Source organism: Hypanus sabinus, chromosome 14 (genome assembly GCF_030144855.1).
Source record: "Hypanus sabinus isolate sHypSab1 chromosome 14, sHypSab1.hap1, whole genome shotgun sequence".
In the NCBI taxonomy this organism is placed as follows: domain Eukaryota; kingdom Metazoa; phylum Chordata; class Chondrichthyes; order Myliobatiformes; family Dasyatidae; genus Hypanus; species Hypanus sabinus.
Window position 1 is genome coordinate 46,443,027 of NC_082719.1, and position 19,653 is coordinate 46,462,679.

Genomic DNA, 19,653 nt, shown 5'->3' on the forward strand with positions numbered 1-19,653 from the left:
ACATTTGTGTAATATTTGTGATATTGTAATATTGTGTCAATGATGTGACCACAGTAAGTGATGCTTGTTTTAAATAATTCACACTTGTTGCACCAAGCTCTGAGCCCATAATCTTCTAATCTTTTTAACCCTGAATTTTGATATTTTAGAGATGTCTCTTGTCATCCTCACTGATAACAAAGATGTCATCAGGGCAATGCCTGGGCAACCTTGTAGCATCTGCTTCATAGCTTTCTGCCAGAGTGCAGGTGCAGACGCTACGCCAAGAAAAAGCCTATTACAGTGATAATTGTGAATATTTATGATGAGAAACACTGGACTCTTTTTCTATCTCCATCTGCAGGTGGGCCTCAGCTAAGTCCACTTTGCTGAGGCCCTCCTATAATTTGCCTACCAACACAACTGATCAACAGTTGATGCCATTAGTCACAGCTCTACACACCATCCTTACACATCTGGAGAAGAAGGATGCTTATGTGAGAATGTTGTTCTTGGACTACAGTTCAGCATTCAACACCATAATTCCCTCCAGGCTTGACAAGAAGCTTAGAGACCTTGGCTTTTATCTTGCCTTGTGTAGCTGGATCCTGGACTTCCTATCAGGTTGCTGGCAGGTGGTAAAAATGAGCTCCCTCACCACTGCCCCTCTGGTGCTCAACACAGGTGCCCCTTAAGGCTGTGTACTAAGCACCCACTTTTACTCTCTGTATACCCATGACTGTGTCGCCGCCCATATCTACAACACTACAGTCGGCCCTTCTTATCCATAAAGGATTGGTTCGAGGTCCCATGCGGATACCAAAAAACGAGAAAGCTCAAGTCCCTTATTCAACCTGTCTCAACGCAGTGGACCTTAGGACCCAGTGGAACCCCAGACCTTTTTTAACTTGTCTCAGTGCGGTGGACATTAGGACCTCTGAATCCTGTGTTTCTGTTCAGGAAAATAATCACGATTACGATTGAAAGTAAAGTGGAAATAATAAGGCGACCGGAAAGAGGTGAAATGCCAACTGTTATCGGAAAAGCGTTAGGATACGTCGATCAACGATCGGAACAATTTTAAAGGATAAAGTGAGAAAGGCCCTGCCCCAATGAAAGCTACAGTTATTACTAAGCAACACAGTGGCTTAATTATTGGGTTTTGGAGTTTTGGGTTTTTGATCCTAAGTGTGTTATATGCATAGGAAGGTAATATATACACTATATACTAAGACAAACGTTTGACTAACTGACGCTAAATAATAGGGGATGTACCTGTTCCGACTTACTTAGTAAGAGAACTTTCGATTTTTTTCGATCCCGATAACCTGTGCACGTCATCCAGTATACTTTAAATCATCTCTAGATTGTTTATAATACCTAATACAATGCAAATGCTATGTAAAATTGTTGTTATACTGCATTGTTTAGGAAATAATGACAAGAAAAAAAGTCTGTACATGCTCAAACAACAAGTACTGGAAGAGCACTTCCGGGTTTTCTTGATTCACGGTTGGTTGAATTTGTGCATGCGTAACTCGTCAATAAGGAGGGTCGACTGTACACTGATTGGCCTAATCTCAAATAATAATGAGGCAGCCTACAGGGAAGAGGTCATCAGCCTGACGCAGTGGTGTCAAGAAAACAACCTCTTCCTCATTGTCGCAAAAACAGCAGAGCTGGTTGTGGACTACAAGAGGAATGGAGACAGATTAACCCCTATCGACATCGATGGATCTGGTGTTGAGAGGGTGAACAGCTTTATGTTCTTTGGCATAAGCTTCACCGAAAATCTCATGTGGTCTGTACATACTGGCTGTGTGGTGAAAAAGGCACAACAGCGCCTCTTTCACATCAGATGGTCGAAGAAATTTGTTATGGGCCCCCAAATCCTAAGAACTTTCTACAGGGGCATAATTGAGAGCATCCCGACTCGCTGCATCACGGCCTGGTATAGGAACTGTACTTTCCTCAATCGGAGGACTCTGCAGAGAATGGTGAGGACAGCCCATTGCATCTGTAGATGTTAACTTCCCACTATTCAGGACATTTACAAAGACAGGTGTGATAAAAGGGCCTGAATGATCATTGGGGACCCGAGTCACCCCAACCACAAACCCTTCCACTTGCTACCATCTGGGAAATGGTACTTAGCATAAAAGTCAGGACCAACATGCTCCAGGCCATCAGACTGCTTAATTCATGCTGTCACAACTGTATTTTTATGTTATATTGTCTGTCTTGTTGTATATACTATTTATTATAAATTACTATAAATTGCACATTTAGACGGAGACGTAACGTAAAGATTTTTACTCCTCATGTATATGAAGGATGTAAGTAATAAAGTCAATTCAATTCAATGATTCTCTCCAGAAAGGTTTGCAAATAGATCCTCTGTCCAGGATTTAGAATATTAATCTATTTTCAGTACTGGGTGATGAGTAAGCTTTAAATCACCACAGATCCCGAAAGACCCACTTCTCTTTGTTACTGGCACCATTTTGGAAAGAATTCCTTCAGCCTCCGTGCACTACTGGCTACTTTATCACGGATGATATAAGAAATCAGATGGGCTTTGTAAAACTTAGGTGTGGTATTTTCATTTAACACTATTTTACCCTTGATGTGTTTTTGAGTTTTCCACTGCTATCCTTGAACATTGTGTCATCATCCAGTACCTTTCTTAATTCGCTTTCAGTTGATTGTTACAGTGGATGTGCCATGCAAATGCTGGATTGTTCTCCAGTCAAGTTGTAATTGTTTCAGTCACTCATGGCCACATAATGCTGGCCCTCCATCAGCCAATATCATTTGTTGATTGTTGTATTTCACTGTTACGAATGTCTTTCCCATAAGAGTTATCTTTTCTCCAGTATAAGTTCTTAGTTGCATATTTGCAGGCTTCAGTATCTTTGAAACTGCATTCAAACTTGTTTTGTGGAATGATTGAAATGACCAAGCCAGTGGCCAACTCAGTTTTTATTAATTTGTCATACGTTTCTGTTGTAAGCCATATTGCTTGTCTCTGGTTAGTTTCCACAGTGTAAATCTGAAGGCGCTCCAATCCTGTAACTTCCTGTAACTTCCTGTAACTTCCATCGCTATCAGATTTTTCATCAACAGTGTGCAGATTAGTGCTCTTTTTTAAAAGGCAACTTGACCTTTTATATTTATCTCTTCTCTGTGCAGTCCATTTATTTATGTCTGCCCAACATGCACTTTCTATGTGTCCTACTTTGTTGCATTTTCTGCAAGTTTCTGCTTTAAACCTGCATTGGTCTGGTGTACAAGAGCCCCTGCTATTACGGTACCACAATTTGGCCATGTTGGCCTCCTCCTAGCCTATGGTTTCTCAACTGGACATCTAGGGTTCTGTGAGAGAACATGATTTAAAGCAAAAAACAGCTTTTTGGACTTTGTGCAATGCTAGCACTTGCAGTGGTGTGCAGTGATCGAGCCCCATTAGCAATCTCATTAGAGGTCTCTCAGCCGAGTATGACAGTGCGCAGGAGGACCATGTTTATTTGATTGAGTCCATTCTCAGTTTTTGATGCAAGATAGGGGAGGCTGTTGATAGTTAATTACCGCTGTATTGCATGGAGGGGAGGATGGTAGGCTGATGAGCATGAGGTACGTTTTCTGAGCAATGAATGGACTCACCCAACTTGGGCTGTGACCCAGCCACTCCCTTCCAAATTGCCTTCCCAACTTCTCCTTGTGTCGTCGACTAACTTGTGAGAACAATAGAACTCTGCTCGTATAGTAGTAAATTAGAGGGAAATTTCATTTTAAAGAAAGAATTTTTACGCACCGTGGCGCAGCTGCTGGTCTGCTACTTCGCTGTTGTACATGTTGCAAAAGCCAAATTGTGTGGGTTACAAGTAAATTGTATTGTAAAGTTTTTATTTTTTTGTGGTTTTCTCATTTAATTATTTGTTATGCCTTTCTTTTCTATATTTTATTAACCCGTGTTTTACGGACATGTCTGATGGTACAGTCTTCTGAGTCATTTCACTGCACGAGTGCAACAACAGACACACAAGTCTGTCCTTAAAATGAAAGCTACTTATCAATGGGTTTCACATGGACTGGTGAGACAAGTTGTTCTATTCCATTGTTCCTCGTCTGTGGCAAGCAACTTATATAAATGCAGCAATGGCTGTAATGAAATTGAAAAGACATTTAATTACAAATCACAGCCATACGACATGTAAAAGTGCTTATTATGTTAGCTGTTGGAATTTCAAAACAGAGTAAAGCTTTTGTTATTAAAGTCATAGTCAGTAAAAGGGTTCAGGAAGCAAGTCATTTAGTAGCAGAACTTAATTTCCCAGAAAAGGGAAAGTAACACAATTGGTGAGAATCTAATGCCAGCATGTAAAATTATAGTGGGTAAGATGTCAGGGCTAGATGCAGTATGAGATATCGAAAAGGTTTCAGTGTCAAGCGGTATGATAAGTCAATGTATTGATGACAGTCACATGATCGTGAAGAGATTTTGTGTGATAAACTGAAAAATAGCATCTTCTCTATCCAGGTTGATGAGTCACCAGATTTCACCAATAAATGTCATGTAGCATTTGTAAATGATGGTGAAATTCAAGAAAACATTTTATGTTGCCGGAAACAAGCAAAGCCCAAGATATATTTAGCGTGTTGTCTGCATGTCTGGAAACAAGAGGTTTGTCTTGGAGGAACTGTGTTGGTAATGGTGTTGCTTTGGTTTATGGTTTTTTAGTAACTTTACTATTCAACATCGTCAATAAATTTTCATGTTGTAAAAATCAGTTAAATTTTAAATTAATTAACATTAATTAAAATTGATTTACATCCTTTATTTAAATTAAATCTACTGAGCCTACCTTTAGAAAAATTAAACTCCCATTTTGGTTTAAGCCAGTTAAATAACAGATTTATTATGTTTGCCTTATGAGCTTTTAAAATTTAAGGGATTAATATCAAGAAAGGCAAATTAAACTTAACTACCTGCTTTTTTCAAGAAAGGTTGGCTAAGATTTCTCTCTCCACTCGAGTGTTGACGGTTATTTTAGCATTATTATATCCATAAACTTACTGATCACACTAACGTACTGTGAGCAGTAGATATAATAATTTTTACTCAGTGGTTCCTTGAGGCCTGAAAATTATTTCAAGGGTTCCTCCAGGACAAAAAGGTCGAGAAGGGTTGTTCTAGACTAGTGGTCATCAACATTTTTAAGCTCAAGATCCCCTACCTCAGCCTTAGTGAAAGGTGAGATCGACCCCAGATCGATTAGTTACACACATGTGCACTGGGGCAAAGAAGACCGGAAGTAAAACCCCGCAACCTGGAGGTAGAAATAATGCATAAACACCAGGGGTACCCACCATTTTTTTGCACTGCAGACAGGTTTAATATTGACAATATTCTTGCAGTCCGGCTGACGGGGGGTGGGGGGTGGTGTTAAACACGACAGGAATAGAACGATACTCAAAGCAGGTTCCTTATGTCCAATCTATTCTGCAGTTTAGTTTTCGGGGCTCTTGGCACTTAGCTGCTGTCCCGTGCTATTCACGTTTTTTCCGCTGAAAAACTCACGGGTTCATCTTTAAGTGCAGGGTGCTTGGACTCAGGGTACCAAAGCAGTTTTGAGGACTTCATTGCCTCATTAGACAGCCTCCCGGCCCGAAATCCAGCCTCCTACTGCCCACCACCAGATGCCCTGGCCAACTGCGACTGGTCGTGGGTGGGTTGAGAGGACAAGGTCAGGGCCGAAGGTCCCCGTGCCTGGGCTGCGGCGTTCGCAGTCCGGAGGGAGTGACCAACCAAGTGAGGAGTGCGACACGCCCACGCCCGCCCCCCCTTGTAGGATCTATTGGCCGTCGAAAGTTTGGCTGGAGGGATCACTTTCAGTATATTGCAGCGAGGTATCTGCTCTGCTACTTATGAAACCTTGGTGTGCTAAACAGGTTTAGAGGTGGCACCCATCTGTCTGCGCACTGGGCCAGTAGCATCGGCGGTTCTCACCGGCTGTGTGAGGCGAACACTGGTGCGAGAGTAGCACTGCACTTAGGCGATCGATGACCTCGCGTGGGTTCAAGTTCAACAGTGGCCATGACGGAATGAGGAAAAGTGCAACTGACTCATATTTTTTCCTTGCGGCCCAGTGGTTGGGGACCACTGAAGTACACTGAGTAGTGCGAGAGAGCTATGTGCATGCGCACTGGGCAGAAAGAACGGAACTAAAACCCCGCAACCAGGAAACAATCTCTCTACAGTATTTGTGTATTTATTTTTCTTTTTTTTCGGGATCTACCGGGAAAGTCTCAAAGATCAACCAGTCGATCGGGATCGACAGGTTGGCGACCACTAGTCTAGACATTGCAATTTTATTCACACTGTCTTTCATTCCTGACTGCTACTCAGTTGCACCTCCACCTGCTGTTTCCATTGATACAGCAATTGTAAACTACTTTTAAAAGTGAGTTGTGCTTCAGTTGGGAGCCCTTTTTGAATGCTTTCTTACATTGCACAAACTAAATGATCTCACAGTGCATCATTAAGCCCGTTTCTGAATTAGCGATGCTCAATTTCTTCAGTATGCTGAAAAGGAATCCCCAGCCTTTTGATTTTGCTTATGAAATCTAAGTGTTCTTCAATCAACAATGGGTTTTGTTCTAAATCTTCCTGCATTATGTTCATGATATCAGCAAAGCTCATTTCAGCTGGTTTGGTTGAAGCAGTCAAATTTCTCAGCAAACTGTAAGCTCTTCCACCAATAGCACTCAGCGAAACTGGAACTCGTTTCTCATCGTCTATTCCATTTGCTTTAAAATACTGCTCAATTTGTTCTGTATACATCACCCAGTTATCTGTTGTTCATTCAAGCACATCTGTCTTTCCAGTGTAGCCAGCCAGTTTTGCTTTTTTAAAATTTGATTATTACCATTATACTTGCTGTTTTACGGGTGGCGAGGTGGCGATGCGTCTCAACCAAAGGAGGGGCAAGTTGTAGCACCTACTTCACTCCCCTGTATTGATAATGACCAGGAATACAACTGCCTAGAGGGTGGCCATGGGAAACCACTTCTGTAGAAAATTTGCCAAGAACAGTCATGATCATGGAAAGACCATGATCGTCCATGTCGTACAGCACAGCACATAAGGAACTAACTCATTGTTTATGAACCCATGAATTCTTTGTAACTTGAATGTCCTGCTGTGCTTTAGCAGCTAGGTAGTTGTTTTAGGTTCATTTTAAAATTAACTCATCACCTTTGTTATGTTTTGTAACTCCATAAACTGTTTGATAGAAAAACTTGGGAGAATGGGATAACATGTCTACTTAGTTCTTCTTTAGAGAGGCATGCAAATTTGACATGGTGGCATATTGACATATGCCATTCACTTTTGCATATAACGTAATAAATTGTTGAAACAGCAAATGCTTTAATCAGACAATATATTTACAATAGTGCTCAAATGTTATTGAAATATTAATTACACAATTAGGACAGATTATTTCATTATATTGTTAGAAGTAAATTTGTACAAATGGACTGACATATTTTATACTACTGTATTGACTTTGCTGTCTGAGTACTTTGGCTATGAAACTTGGAATGTTGTGACTACAGACACCTATATAAATGCACATTATTATTGAACATAAAGCTGCAGTACGTCAACTTATTTAACTTGTGCATTTTCATAATTTGACAAAAATGATTATGGGAAAGCAATGAGTAACTTTTAATTAAAGTTAGTAATTTGTCTTCTGCCTGAAAGCATTTATATTGCTGAAAATGTATTTGTATAGTTTCTGGGAGCGCACTGTTTTCTTACCAAAAGTATGGTTTTTACCATTCTCTTCACAGTTGCATACCTCTCTATTCATATAAACAGATGATTCATTCTTTAATTTTTGCCAACAACAACATTTACATTTGCATTATTCGGAGTACTGCTCTCTAAGCTTGTAAATAAATGGAAGAAGTTTTCCAAACCAAACATTCTCACTTGGGTGGCAGGGTAGAGATGCATCTATACCAAAGGCAGTATAAGCTCCCCTCTACTAGCTTGCAGATCCCCCTTGGGCAAGGTGTAGCACCTGCTTAATCCCCCTTGGGCAAGGTGTAGCACCTGCTTAATCTCCCTTGGCCAACGTGTGTTTTGGTTTCTCGTGCCCCACAAATGACCAGGAGACGCAGAAGATTCTTCAAGAAGGGTTAAACTTTAATTTGCAAATCAAAGCTGAGACAGTCATTGAGCTAGTCGCTGATTGCCCACCGATCCTTGTACATAGCACATTTTATAGCAAACTCCTGGTTTAGTTGCATTAGCATATCCAATCAGACTACAGTTGCGTACCACACGTACATCCGCCACGATTGTTTCTACCCATTGACTTAATCATGTTCTAATTACATCTCTTAGCTACCTCTCATTAACCCACCATTGTCTTCTACATTCTTAATATTTCATTCTCCTACTAAATTGGGTACATGTATAGCAAACAGCAAACTCAGACTACATAATTTACATCTCTTAGCTTCCTGTCATTAACACACCATTGTCTTCTACATTCTTAGGATTTCATTCTCCTACTAAATTGGGTACATGCATAGCAAATAGCAAGTTTCAAAGCTGACTACATAGTTTTGGTTACACAGCAAACAATCTCAACTTTTATACTCCAATATATCCCCCCTTTGAGACCCAGAGGTTTCTCACACAGAGAGAAGACTAAGAGTCTGCGCACAAAAGCCCCAATAAACTCAAGCAATTATTCCCAAATAATTTTCTACAGCTTCCTGTAGAAGTAGTAGAGGCCAGTTCAGTTGTGTCATTTAAGGTAAAATTGGATAGGGATATGGACAAGAAAGGAGTGGAGGGTTATGGGCTGAGTGCGGGTAGGTGTGACTAGGTGAGATTAAGAGTTCGGCACGGACTAGGAGGGCCAAGATGGCCTGTTTCCGTGCTGTGATTGTTATATGGTTATAAGACCTCGAAGTATTCTCTCCCTGTTACCCTGGGCTGCTGAGCCAAAAACCTGTCCCTCTGTACCTGAGACAGGGAAAAAGACTCAGAAGCCCTTACAATCTACTCCCATACTGTCATTTTGCTCTTGTTCATCCTGCAGGTGTTGTAGGCTGTAATGATACATTTTCGGTGTTTCTTTCTCCACTAAGCTTGCTTCAGTAATTGCCACGAGCATTGGAAATTGTTTGGTTGCAGCACGCACTAAAAGAGATTTGAAACAAGGAAGAAAACAGCACAGCACAAGCACACAGCTCAACAATATAATACTGACAGTTATTGCTATTTTAGTCAGCCATGCTCCCCATCCTCCGAGTCTACTTTCCAACCAATCAAAGAACTGATGTCCAAATCCTGCATTCTGTTTGACCTCCGTCCGCAGATTCTTTAATTTATTCATTGCTCTGGTGAAAGACCCTTCTGGGCTAGTATTGTTCCCTATGAAAGTGCAGCATTGTTCTCCAAACATTACACACACACCCCGTTTTTCTACCAAAAGCCAATCCAGTACCTGTCTGTTTTGCCACGCCATCCTGCTAGTTGGATCTAGCTGTTGCCCTAAAGCCTCCAGTGCATCATCGGTGTAGTTGATGAATCTCTGTTGATTGTAGTATATATAGTTTATCCATTCAACATTTTTGCTTACCCCTATCACAGGTATAGCTTCCCAGCCTGCAGCAATCTCATTTCGTGCATTGAATTCGTTAGGTATACCTCTCGGCTGCCCTATGCTGTCAATCCAGATTGTCGGGTCCGGGTCATATTTTCTCTTCTGCCGTAGCAGGGTCCGCTGCGTAAGGAAGTTAGCGTTGGACTGTACTTCAGGGGACATTATAACTTCCTGAAGCAACATGACACACGTACATACTCCTGCCCACCGGAGGGGGAGCGTAGATCTCATACCTCCTTCCTGTCCACACAGCCACCAAGTGTCTGCTAATGGGATAGTCTGAGAGTCCATTGCACCCTCAGGAGGAGGGGAACCCGTTAAGTGTCTTTTACCTGGGGTTACATCCCACGTCCGACTGCAGTTGCCTCGGAAATGGCCAACTGGGTGAGTGCCCACCCGCATGAACCATTCATAATTCAGATGCATTATAAGCTGTTGCAGTGTAGGTGTCTGGCTTCTTTTATTTACAGCCCATGGTCTGCTGTAATTGCATTCAGAGGCAAGCTTGCTTTGATCACACTGCGAGGAAGCCTGATATAGCATACACCAATAGGGGCACATTGGTGCATTGTTTATACAGTTTTGATAGCAGGGATCTGTTTTAATGCAAATCCTCATGAAACAAGCCCTAACCGGACCTGGACAGTCTTTCGCATTGTTCCCTGTGCTCTCGTTGCCACTGCGTGCAAGTGGAGGAGTTATAAGGCATGGGAACTACATGCTGAGTGGGGCTTTCCCTTGAGCACAGGTAACAATTCTGTCTCTTCATCATTCCTGCCGTGTAAGTTGCCGATTGATACCACTGATTAGTACATGTCTTTAACCATGGTGAGGAGGTAAGTGTTGTGCTCATCTTACTTCTTTTCTGTAGCTTACCAGTCCCATTCCATATATGCCACACTGATGGTTCCCAAGTCTGCACTGGAGTATGTGGGTGCTTTGTCCCTAGGGGCACGACTGGTCGTTCCCAGCTCATCCCCATTATCTGAAGAAGCCCTACTGTCCACCACCACATCCTGAGGGTCTTCAGGCCCATCCTCAGAATCAAAAATTTCCCTTACTAATTGATCAAACTCCTGTGGTGCAGTGTCAGCTTCTTGTTCCCCCTGTCTGTCCCCTGCTAACTGCACTTCCGCATCACTTACCTCGGACACTTCACCTGATTGCCCTTGCGGGACTGCCCTCGTGCAATGGTTCAGATGGTACCAGGTGGAGCTTCTACCTGAGCTGTGGTGGGTGATGCCTTGATCACCGTAAAGGGTCCTTCCCTTCTTGGCTCATTCCACTTCCTCTGAAAAACTCGCACGTAAACCTGGTCTCCTGGTTTGATCGGTCCTTCCCCTTGTACGGTCTCCGGCTCTTTCTGTTTTTCCTGTGCATAAATAGACCTATGTATCATAGTTAGCTGCTGCATGTATTGTTTCAATTCTATTTCCAATTGTTCCAAACTAGGTCCCTTATACGGCCCTCTCCACTGGGGCACTGGCATGGGCCTCCCAGTGAGCATCTCATGCGGTGTCAGGCATGTTATTCAATTAGTTTACATGCAGTAACTCATCAATGCTAACGGTAAAGCATCGACCCAATTAAGTTTAGTGTCTGCACAAATTTTGTTTTGTTTGGCTTTCAGGGTTCCATTAATTCTCTCTACCATGCCCTGCGACTGAGGGTGGTAAACACATCCAAATCTTTGCATTATCCTCAGTGCCTTTAGTACCAGTTTGACCACTTTCTGGATAAAAGCTGAACCATTGTCTGAGCTAACTTCTGTAGGTATTCCAAACCTTGGGATCACTTCATTTGTCAGAAATTTTACCACTGTCTTTGCCTCTTGATCTCTTGAAGGTACCGCCTCCACCCATCTGCTAAATTGATCAATTACTACCAGCACATATCTTTTCCCTCTCACTGACTTTATCATGTCTACGTAATCGATCACTAGATATTTAAATGGTCCTTCAGGTACAGGAGTGTGACCTATTGGGGTTGTAATTCCCTTCCGAACATTATTCTGTGCGCATACCTCGCACTGTGACAAGACAAAGTCCACTGAAGCCTGTAAATAAGGTGACCAAAAACCATCCTTCTTTATTTTCTTTATCACTTTCCCCCCCTTGCACAATGGTCCATCCCATGCGCTTCTGAAATCAGAAACATCAGTAGAGGGGTGGGCGCTACCAACAAACCGTCTTCCGTGCTCCACAAGCCTTCGGGGTTCTGCTTGGCCCCCCTTTTTCTCCACATTGTCTGTTCTGCCAAAGTTGCCTTACCTTGTATTTCAATTAGGTCCTCTACCTCAGGTTCTGGAGTTAGGGTTACCTGGGGGGCAATGACAGCTGATGTACATCCAGAGGCTTTTCTGGCTGCCTCGTACGCAGCTTGATTTCCTTTTGTTATTACATCATTTCCCTTTTTATGTGCCTGGCATTTTACTATAGCCAATGCTTTAGGTTTCACTGTGGCTTTTATTAAGTCTAGAATTTGCTGACAATGTTGTAAGGGATCTCCATTACTTTTTTTAAAACCTCTCTGCTTCCACACTGCCCCGAACAAATGGCATACTCCATGGGCATATGCCAAATCAGTATAGCTGTCTACTTTCTCACCTTCCATCATTTCACATGCAGCTGTCAGGGCTTTGATTTCCGCTAGTTGGGCGGAACACGGTTGGGGACAGGACTCCATCCTAATAATCTTATAGCTCGACTGATCCTGCTGCACTACTGAGAACCCTGCATGATTTCCATCATAATCCCTATAACAAGAGCCTCCTACGAACAGAACCTTTTTATCTGCATCCTCTAATGGTTCTGACCGTAAATCTGCTCTCAATTTGGCAAATGTCATCGTCTTCCCTACACAATCATGGGGTTCTCCTTCAGAGTCTGAAGGGACAAAATCGGCTATATTACTGGTAGTGCATTTCTGTATAGTTATGTCTGGAAATGTCAATAGCATCTGATACACTGCTATCCTGGCTGGCGTCAGCACAAATTTCCCGCTTTCCAGCAATTCTGCTACTTTGTGGTGTGTGTACAGAGTCACAGGATAGCCCAGGGTTACAGATGATGCCTTTCCATATGCATAGTACAGCGCCGCCAATCCCTGATAACAGGGTGGATACCCCTGAGCCACCTCATCTAGTCTCGTACTGTAGTATGCTATTGGCTGCTTTGCTTTTCCTGTGCCTGTCTCTTGTGTTAGAACCGCTGTGACATAACCCTCCTGTCGGTTGGATACATACAAATAAAAAACCTTCTTGTAGTCAGGCAAAGCTAATGCTGATGCTGACTGCAATTCCTGCTTAATAGTATTGAAAGGTATCTCCGCCTCTCCATTCCACTGTAAGCCGTTCTTCAAATTTGTATGTCCTGCTTCTTTCATTATCTTTCTCAAAGGTACCACAATCTCAGCATATTCTCCTATCCAATCTGAGCTGTACCCTACCATTCCCAAAAACGTCATCATCTGCCCTACAGTCTGGGGTTTTGGGGCCTTATTGCCTCATTCTGATGTGCTATTGCCTTCACTCCCTTGGATATTACCCTGCCTAAGTATTCCATTTACTGCTTGCAAAATTGCAGTTTCTTTTTGGATATTTTATGTCCTCTGTGCGCCAGTTTCCCTAACAGAGTTATAGTGTCCTGCTCACACTGTTCCTTACTGTGGGAGCAAATCAACAGGTCATCCACATACTGTAACAATGTACTTTCCAATGGTATGCCCTCTAGGTCTGCCTTCAACAGCTGATTAAAAACGTGTGGTGAATGTTTAAACCCTTGAGGCATTCCGGTATGGGTATGCTGAGCACCTCTGTAAGTAAATGCAAACAGATACTGACACTGGTCGGCTAGAGGAATGCTGAAGAAAGCCAAACACAAATCAATCACTGAAAAGTAACTTGCTTCTGGTGGAACATTAGTCAAAAGCGTGTGTGGGTTGGGGACTACCGCTGGCCAGTCCTCTACCACATCATTTACTGCTCGCAAATCATGCACCAATCTCCACTTAGATTTATCTGCTTTTGAGACCGGCAGCAACGGGGTATTGCATGGTCTGTTTGTTCTTTTAAGCACTCCTACTTCAAGCAACCCCTGCACTGTCGATGCTATTCCCTCTTCTACTTCTGGTCTTAGAGGGTATTGTGGTCTCCTGGTTGGAATTTCTCCCCTTTTCAGCCATATTTCCACCGGACTAGCTGTTTTTATTTTCCCTACGTCCATGTCATGCTGTGACCACAGAATAGATGGCAACTCATCTAACCTTTTATCTTTCTGCTGGCCTCTTTGCTTTCCCAGCAAGGGCAGGTGTGGTTGGGGAGTTATTTCGACCTCTCTCACTGTCCCTAACATATCTACACTTACCATTATTTTAATGCAATTGTTGTCTTCTGATATCCACACCTCTGGCGTGATTTTCCTCCACACTGTTATGGTTTCAGCACTCTTAACTAAGGGTCCTAAGTCTTTAGACTGATATCCCTTGTTTACCAACAACATTGTGTGGGGCGCAGCCTCTGGTGTCCTGTACCATTTTTCTAAAAAGGTGTTCCACTTAACTTGTAAAGCTGCCCCTTGCTTTCCAATATCACAGCCTCCCCTTCTAGGTGCTGTTGGGTACATGCCACCTCCAGGTGCCATTTCTCCTCTAACTCCCTGTTCTGAGTCTCATCAAAAATCACTCTACAATGTAGCTCAGATTTGGGCATTACAGCCCTGGGTAATATAGCCTGCACATCCTTTTTCCATTTTTCCCAGGTTTCCTGAATCTGATCTGTGATGTCTCCTATCCAAAAGACATTAGCCTTCTTGTCTTCTCGCACTATCAATTGAGCCCCTGCTCTTTCCACACTCAGCCCATTTCTGGTGCATTCTAATTTTAATTCCAGTTTCAATAAGGCATCTCTGCCTAACAAATTAATCAGAGTTCCTTTAGATACTAGCATTGGCAAAACAATTCCTTTATTTCCCATTCTCAACTGCACTGGATCTGTGCCCTGTGTCAACTGTGTTTTCCCTGTGAACCCTACCGTCTTAATAAACTTTCCTGACATGGGAAGGTGAAGGGCATACTGTAGCTGTACACAAGTGTACGTGGCTCCAGTATCTATCATCATGTCATGTCAGGCCATGGTGTAAACAGACAATATCTTTTCATGTGGCCTGACTGATTACATCCCCAGCACAATCTCTCTACCTCTCTTTCCCCCTGTTTCCTCACTGGTCCCCTCTGCCCATAGCTCCTCTGTCCCCCTCTTTGGGGGACCTGTCTGGGCTGTTTGAATTTCGTCTGTTCCTGATAGGGCATTTGTGGGAATGCTCCTCCAAAGACGATTATTGGCATGGGGTTTTCCAGCCCTTGTCTTACAGTATGATCGGTTCCTCCATATAGCAGTGCTTTGTCCAGTTCGATGGCTGTACTCGGACCGGTGGTTGCTGGCAGCATCTTTTTGTTTTTCTCTTTTTCCTTCTTTTTGAGTTCTTTGAGCTGCATTTGTATTAACTTTCTTTGCACCTCTTCCTGCTGCTCAGCCAACCTTTGTTTGTCTTTCCGGTATTTCTCAACCGCATGGACTACGTGGTCTTTAAATTCTTGTAGGGTCATTGACGTCAGCCCAACCACTTCCTCCAGTTTGGATTTTACTTGTGGTGGCATTGCATCGAAAATGCTATGTCGGAACAGTGAGGTCATAAATAAGCTATTCTCCACCTCTTGCTCAGTCTCAAGTCTCCACCATTTCAACTGGTTTTCTACTTAGGCTGCTGGGTTTTCAGTGTCTCCCAGTCGATTCCCTTTTAAGGCTTTGGGGTCCACTTTGGGTGGATAAAGCTTTCTGAGGGCCTGCCATACCCTCTGCCTCACTCTGTCAAACCCGTCTCCATCAGTTCTCGGGTCGTTCGAGTTTACTATGCCAGCCATTTCCATTAGTTCGTTAAATTTGGAGGTTCCCATCAACGTTATCAATAGTGCCTTCAAATCTCCCATAGCCAATAATTGTGCCGCCGTTTCTTCTTGAAAGGCTGTAATCCATTTCCCTGCTCCTTCATGTAGATTGGGCAGAGTGTTTTTCAGCCCTTCTATGTCCTGGGATCCCCAAGGGATATACTACACTTGTCCTGATCTTTAACAACGGCATCATTCTTCCTCCTCCTTCCCACCTGCCCTGGCTCTCCTCCTCACCTGACTCCCCATCTGTCTCATGGTATGTCTTTACTGCCTTCCACACAAATGCCTCCGGGGTCCTCTTCTTCCCTCGGTCTCCTTGTGAAGTCCTTCCTTTCTGTCCTGATTCAATACTTGGTTGGCCCCTGGAGTATTTTTCACATCTCCTCTGGCAATCCCCTCTCAGTAACTTATCTAGCTCTCTCTCTACTTCCGCAAGTCGCTCCCCTACTGCCTCCTTCTGCTCTTCTAGGTTTCTGCCTCCTACCTCTTCCCCACAAATTCTTGCATCCTCTCTCTCTCTACTTAACTCTTGCTCCTCCAATGAGTCACCTTCTTTTCTAGTCTGTTTATTTCCATAGTATAACCGATACTCCTCATACTCCTTTTCCTCTCTCAAGTATTTCATCCGTTCAAACTCTTCTTTCATTTCTCTCTTTGCCTGTCCCACCTTTATCCTTTCTGCCTGTCTCTCCTTACATATTGCTACTTTTTCCTTTTCGTATTGTTTTTTTCCTCATTATCCCAAACTTGTACTTCTCCCTGCATGTTTACTGTTCCCATCAGCAAGAGGCACTGCTTAGGTGTTCCTTCCTCATTATAAGGAGGGGGTTTTTCTGTTTCTTTCGCATCTGGGTACGGAGCCGAAGCCAGCTTCTCACCGTACCCTCCTCTCTCTCTAACAGGCTGTTTCTCCAGCACCTTAGTGTCTTCCTCGCTTGTAATCAATGTTCTACCTGTCCTTTCTCCCTCAGCCTTTCTCCTTCCGTTATGAAGAGTTTTAGCACTTCCATTTCTCATTCTCTTTTTTGCCCTCTTTTCTTAGATTTATCTTTTGGTTTGTAATTTTTAATTAGTGCCTCAATTTCTTCGCACAAACTTACATCAAAAGTTCCTTCTCTTGGCCATTTTGTGACCAGGTTTTTGGTTCTTTTTTCCCATTTTTCTGAAGTTTTTGTGATCTCATATTTATCTATCGGGAAATTTTGCTCAGAATCTCTACTGCTGTTCCTTTACCTGTCATGTTGTTCTCTCTTTTTAAGGTATTTCAGAGATTCACAGTACGTTTACTGGATAATATTATTTAATCTAATTCTATGCCTAGTCTATTGTCTATCTAGCAGCGCTTTAAACTATATATTGGACTGTCCTTGTTTCCTATTCTGTTCTGCCCGTACAGACCTCTATTCAGAGCGGTACCCATAGAACTTGCTCTTTGCACCTTGTCTATTCAGACCCTTATCTCTTAAGGCGGTATCCACGAGGATTTTCTGTATTTTCCTTTCCCTGCCCGTTCAGACCTTCGTTTCATACGAAGCGGTATCCACAGGGACTTATCAACACCACGTGGAATTTTTCTTAACTTTTTATTAACTTATTTGTACTTACCCTCACTGCAGTGTTCTTGATCAATCCTCTGAGCCTCCTGTTAACCCCCAATTCTGCCAGATTCTTTGGACCGGAGAGACCCTTCGGCAGTGGTTCCACACTTCTGAGTCTACAAGACCTCCCCAAAACCAACAGAATTCTTAGTCCAAATTGTCGCAAAAAGCGCTTACCTTTTGTTTGGGTGCACCCTTTATTTTGTTAGCCTTGTGGGTGTCCCTAGAGGACTGGGAAGCGTCCCCAATCTGCCGTTTCCTTTCCGCGGGTCTCTTTGCGGTCCTGCCGTGGTCGCCAATTTTGTCGTGGTTTCTCATGCCCCACAAATGACCAGGAGACGCAGAAGGTTCTTCAAGAAGGGTTAAACTTTAATTTGCAAATCAAAGCTGAGACAGTCATTGAGCTAGTCGCTGATTGCCCACTGAGCATTTTTTATAGCAATCTCCTGGTTTAGTTGCAGTAGCATATCCAATCTGTCTACAGTTGCTTATCACAAGTACATCTGCCACTATTGTTTCTACCCATTGACTTAATCATGTTCTAATTTACATCTCATAGCTACCTCTCATTAACACACCATTGTCTTCTACATTCTTAAGATTTCATTCTCCTACTAAATTGGGTACTTGCATAGTAAATAGCAAGTTTCAAAGTTGACTACATAGTTTTGGTTACACAGCAAACAATCTCAACCTTTATACTCCAATAGGTGTAGCACCTGCTTAATTCCACCCCCCCCCCCCCCAGACTAACCAGGTGCTACTCATTGCCCAAGGGTGACCTGCAGGCTAGTGGAGGGAAGGAGCATCTTGTACAGCTTTTGAGATCCTGGTAGCAGGTGGTGGATTGTGGTATAAGCTGCTGGTGCATATCACAAGTCCTGATTTTGTAATCTGTCTCCCAGTGGCTGGGGTCACCTGTTCTGTAAATACACTGCCCAGAAGATGGCAATGGCAAGTCACTTCTGCAGAAAAATTTGCCAAGAACAATTATGGTTATCAGACCGTTGTTACCTCCGTCATACAATACAGCACATAATGATGAACAGTGATAAACATACAATTACTTATAGTGAAAATGTTTGAAAAAAACATGTCAACACTGATAAATAATTAAACATGTACTGGCAAAAGAATTCTGGTTGATTTAAGTATTTTATTAATACATTTATGAATGGCATGCCTCTTCATAAATAACATGAAATTTATTAATTTTAGATGTAATAGCATCTCTGATAATTGCTCAATATCTCTTCAAGGGCGCTTGAGGTGCATGGAAGTCTAGAAGCTCTTGCAAGGGCAAAGAAGCAACGTAAGGAAGAAGAAATTGCATACAGAGAAAGTAAGTGTGTGTGAAATATTTCAGATGTATTCCATATCATTAACTTTTGGAGAATTGAGGGGGCAAAACCCTGAAAATGTGTATTTATTATTCCAAAAACAGATTGTCCACTCATTCCCATTGCCCTTTCTCAAATTGTAATCAGTTCCTGTTTTTTTTCCCCCATTGTGCAAGTCTAAATGTTGAAAGGTGGTGATTTAGCTCACAACGGTGCCAAAGGCTGCTTCCTGAAATGTAATTTATTTGTTTCAATGCTGTACATGAAGTGGAAAAACATCAATTTAATTGGCAAATAACTATGTTTATACTTCTAAGAAGATTTGATCTTCAAATCAAATATGTTTTGTGTTACAGTCTTCATGGGTCGTAGGGTTTACACAAAATTTTATTCATGCTGGTTCATGGGCAGTCTCAGTTACCCCTGAGAGCTTCTCAAGTACAGAAAAATAGAGTTTCCAGCACATCAGTAGTTCTGGTTCTTCAATTGCAATATTTTACAACAATTCTCCAACTAGCTGCTTTGTGCAGGCTGCAGGTGCAGGTGTTCACCTCTAATCTAGGACAATACAGTGGTGTTGCAAGTAGTGCAGCTGTTACTGTTGAATTTATACTTCCTTCTAATGATCTTAAGACACTAAGACATATGAGCAGAATTAGCTCTTTTAACTCATTAAGTCTGCTCCGCCATTTCATCATGGCTGATATTTTTTCTAAATCGCACTCAACTTCATTCTCCTGTCTTCTTCCCATAACCTTTGATTTCCTTACTAAATAAAAACCTATTAACCTCTGTTTTAAATATACCCAATGAAGTCTGTGGCAAGTAATTCCACAGATACTCTCCACCCTTAGGCTAAAGAAATTCCTCCTTCTCTCTGTTTTAAATGGACCTGCTATTGAGGTTGTGCTGTCTGTCTAGGTTTCCTCCACTGTAACTATAAGAAACATGCTGTCCACATCCACTATCCAGATCTTTCCATATTCGATACGTTTCAATGAGATCCTACCTCGTACTTATAAATTCTAGCAAATACAGATCCAGAGCCATCAAACACTCCTCATATGTTAACCCCTTTATTTCTGGGATCATTCTTAT

General features: G+C 42.4%; 1 protein-coding gene across 7 annotated transcripts in view; it reads left to right on the forward strand.

Moving 5' to 3' along the window:
- Positions 1 to 19,653, forward strand: part of slc30a9 (solute carrier family 30 member 9) — a 107,680-nt gene that overhangs the window by 48,692 nt on the left and 39,335 nt on the right. For all 7 annotated transcript variants that reach the window (XM_059989103.1, XM_059989104.1, XM_059989101.1 and 4 more), the window contains one exon: positions 18,475 to 18,557. In XM_059989103.1, coding sequence (XP_059845086.1) covers positions 18,475 to 18,557 — 83 coding nt within the window. The remainder of the gene's footprint in view (positions 1 to 18,474; positions 18,558 to 19,653) is intronic.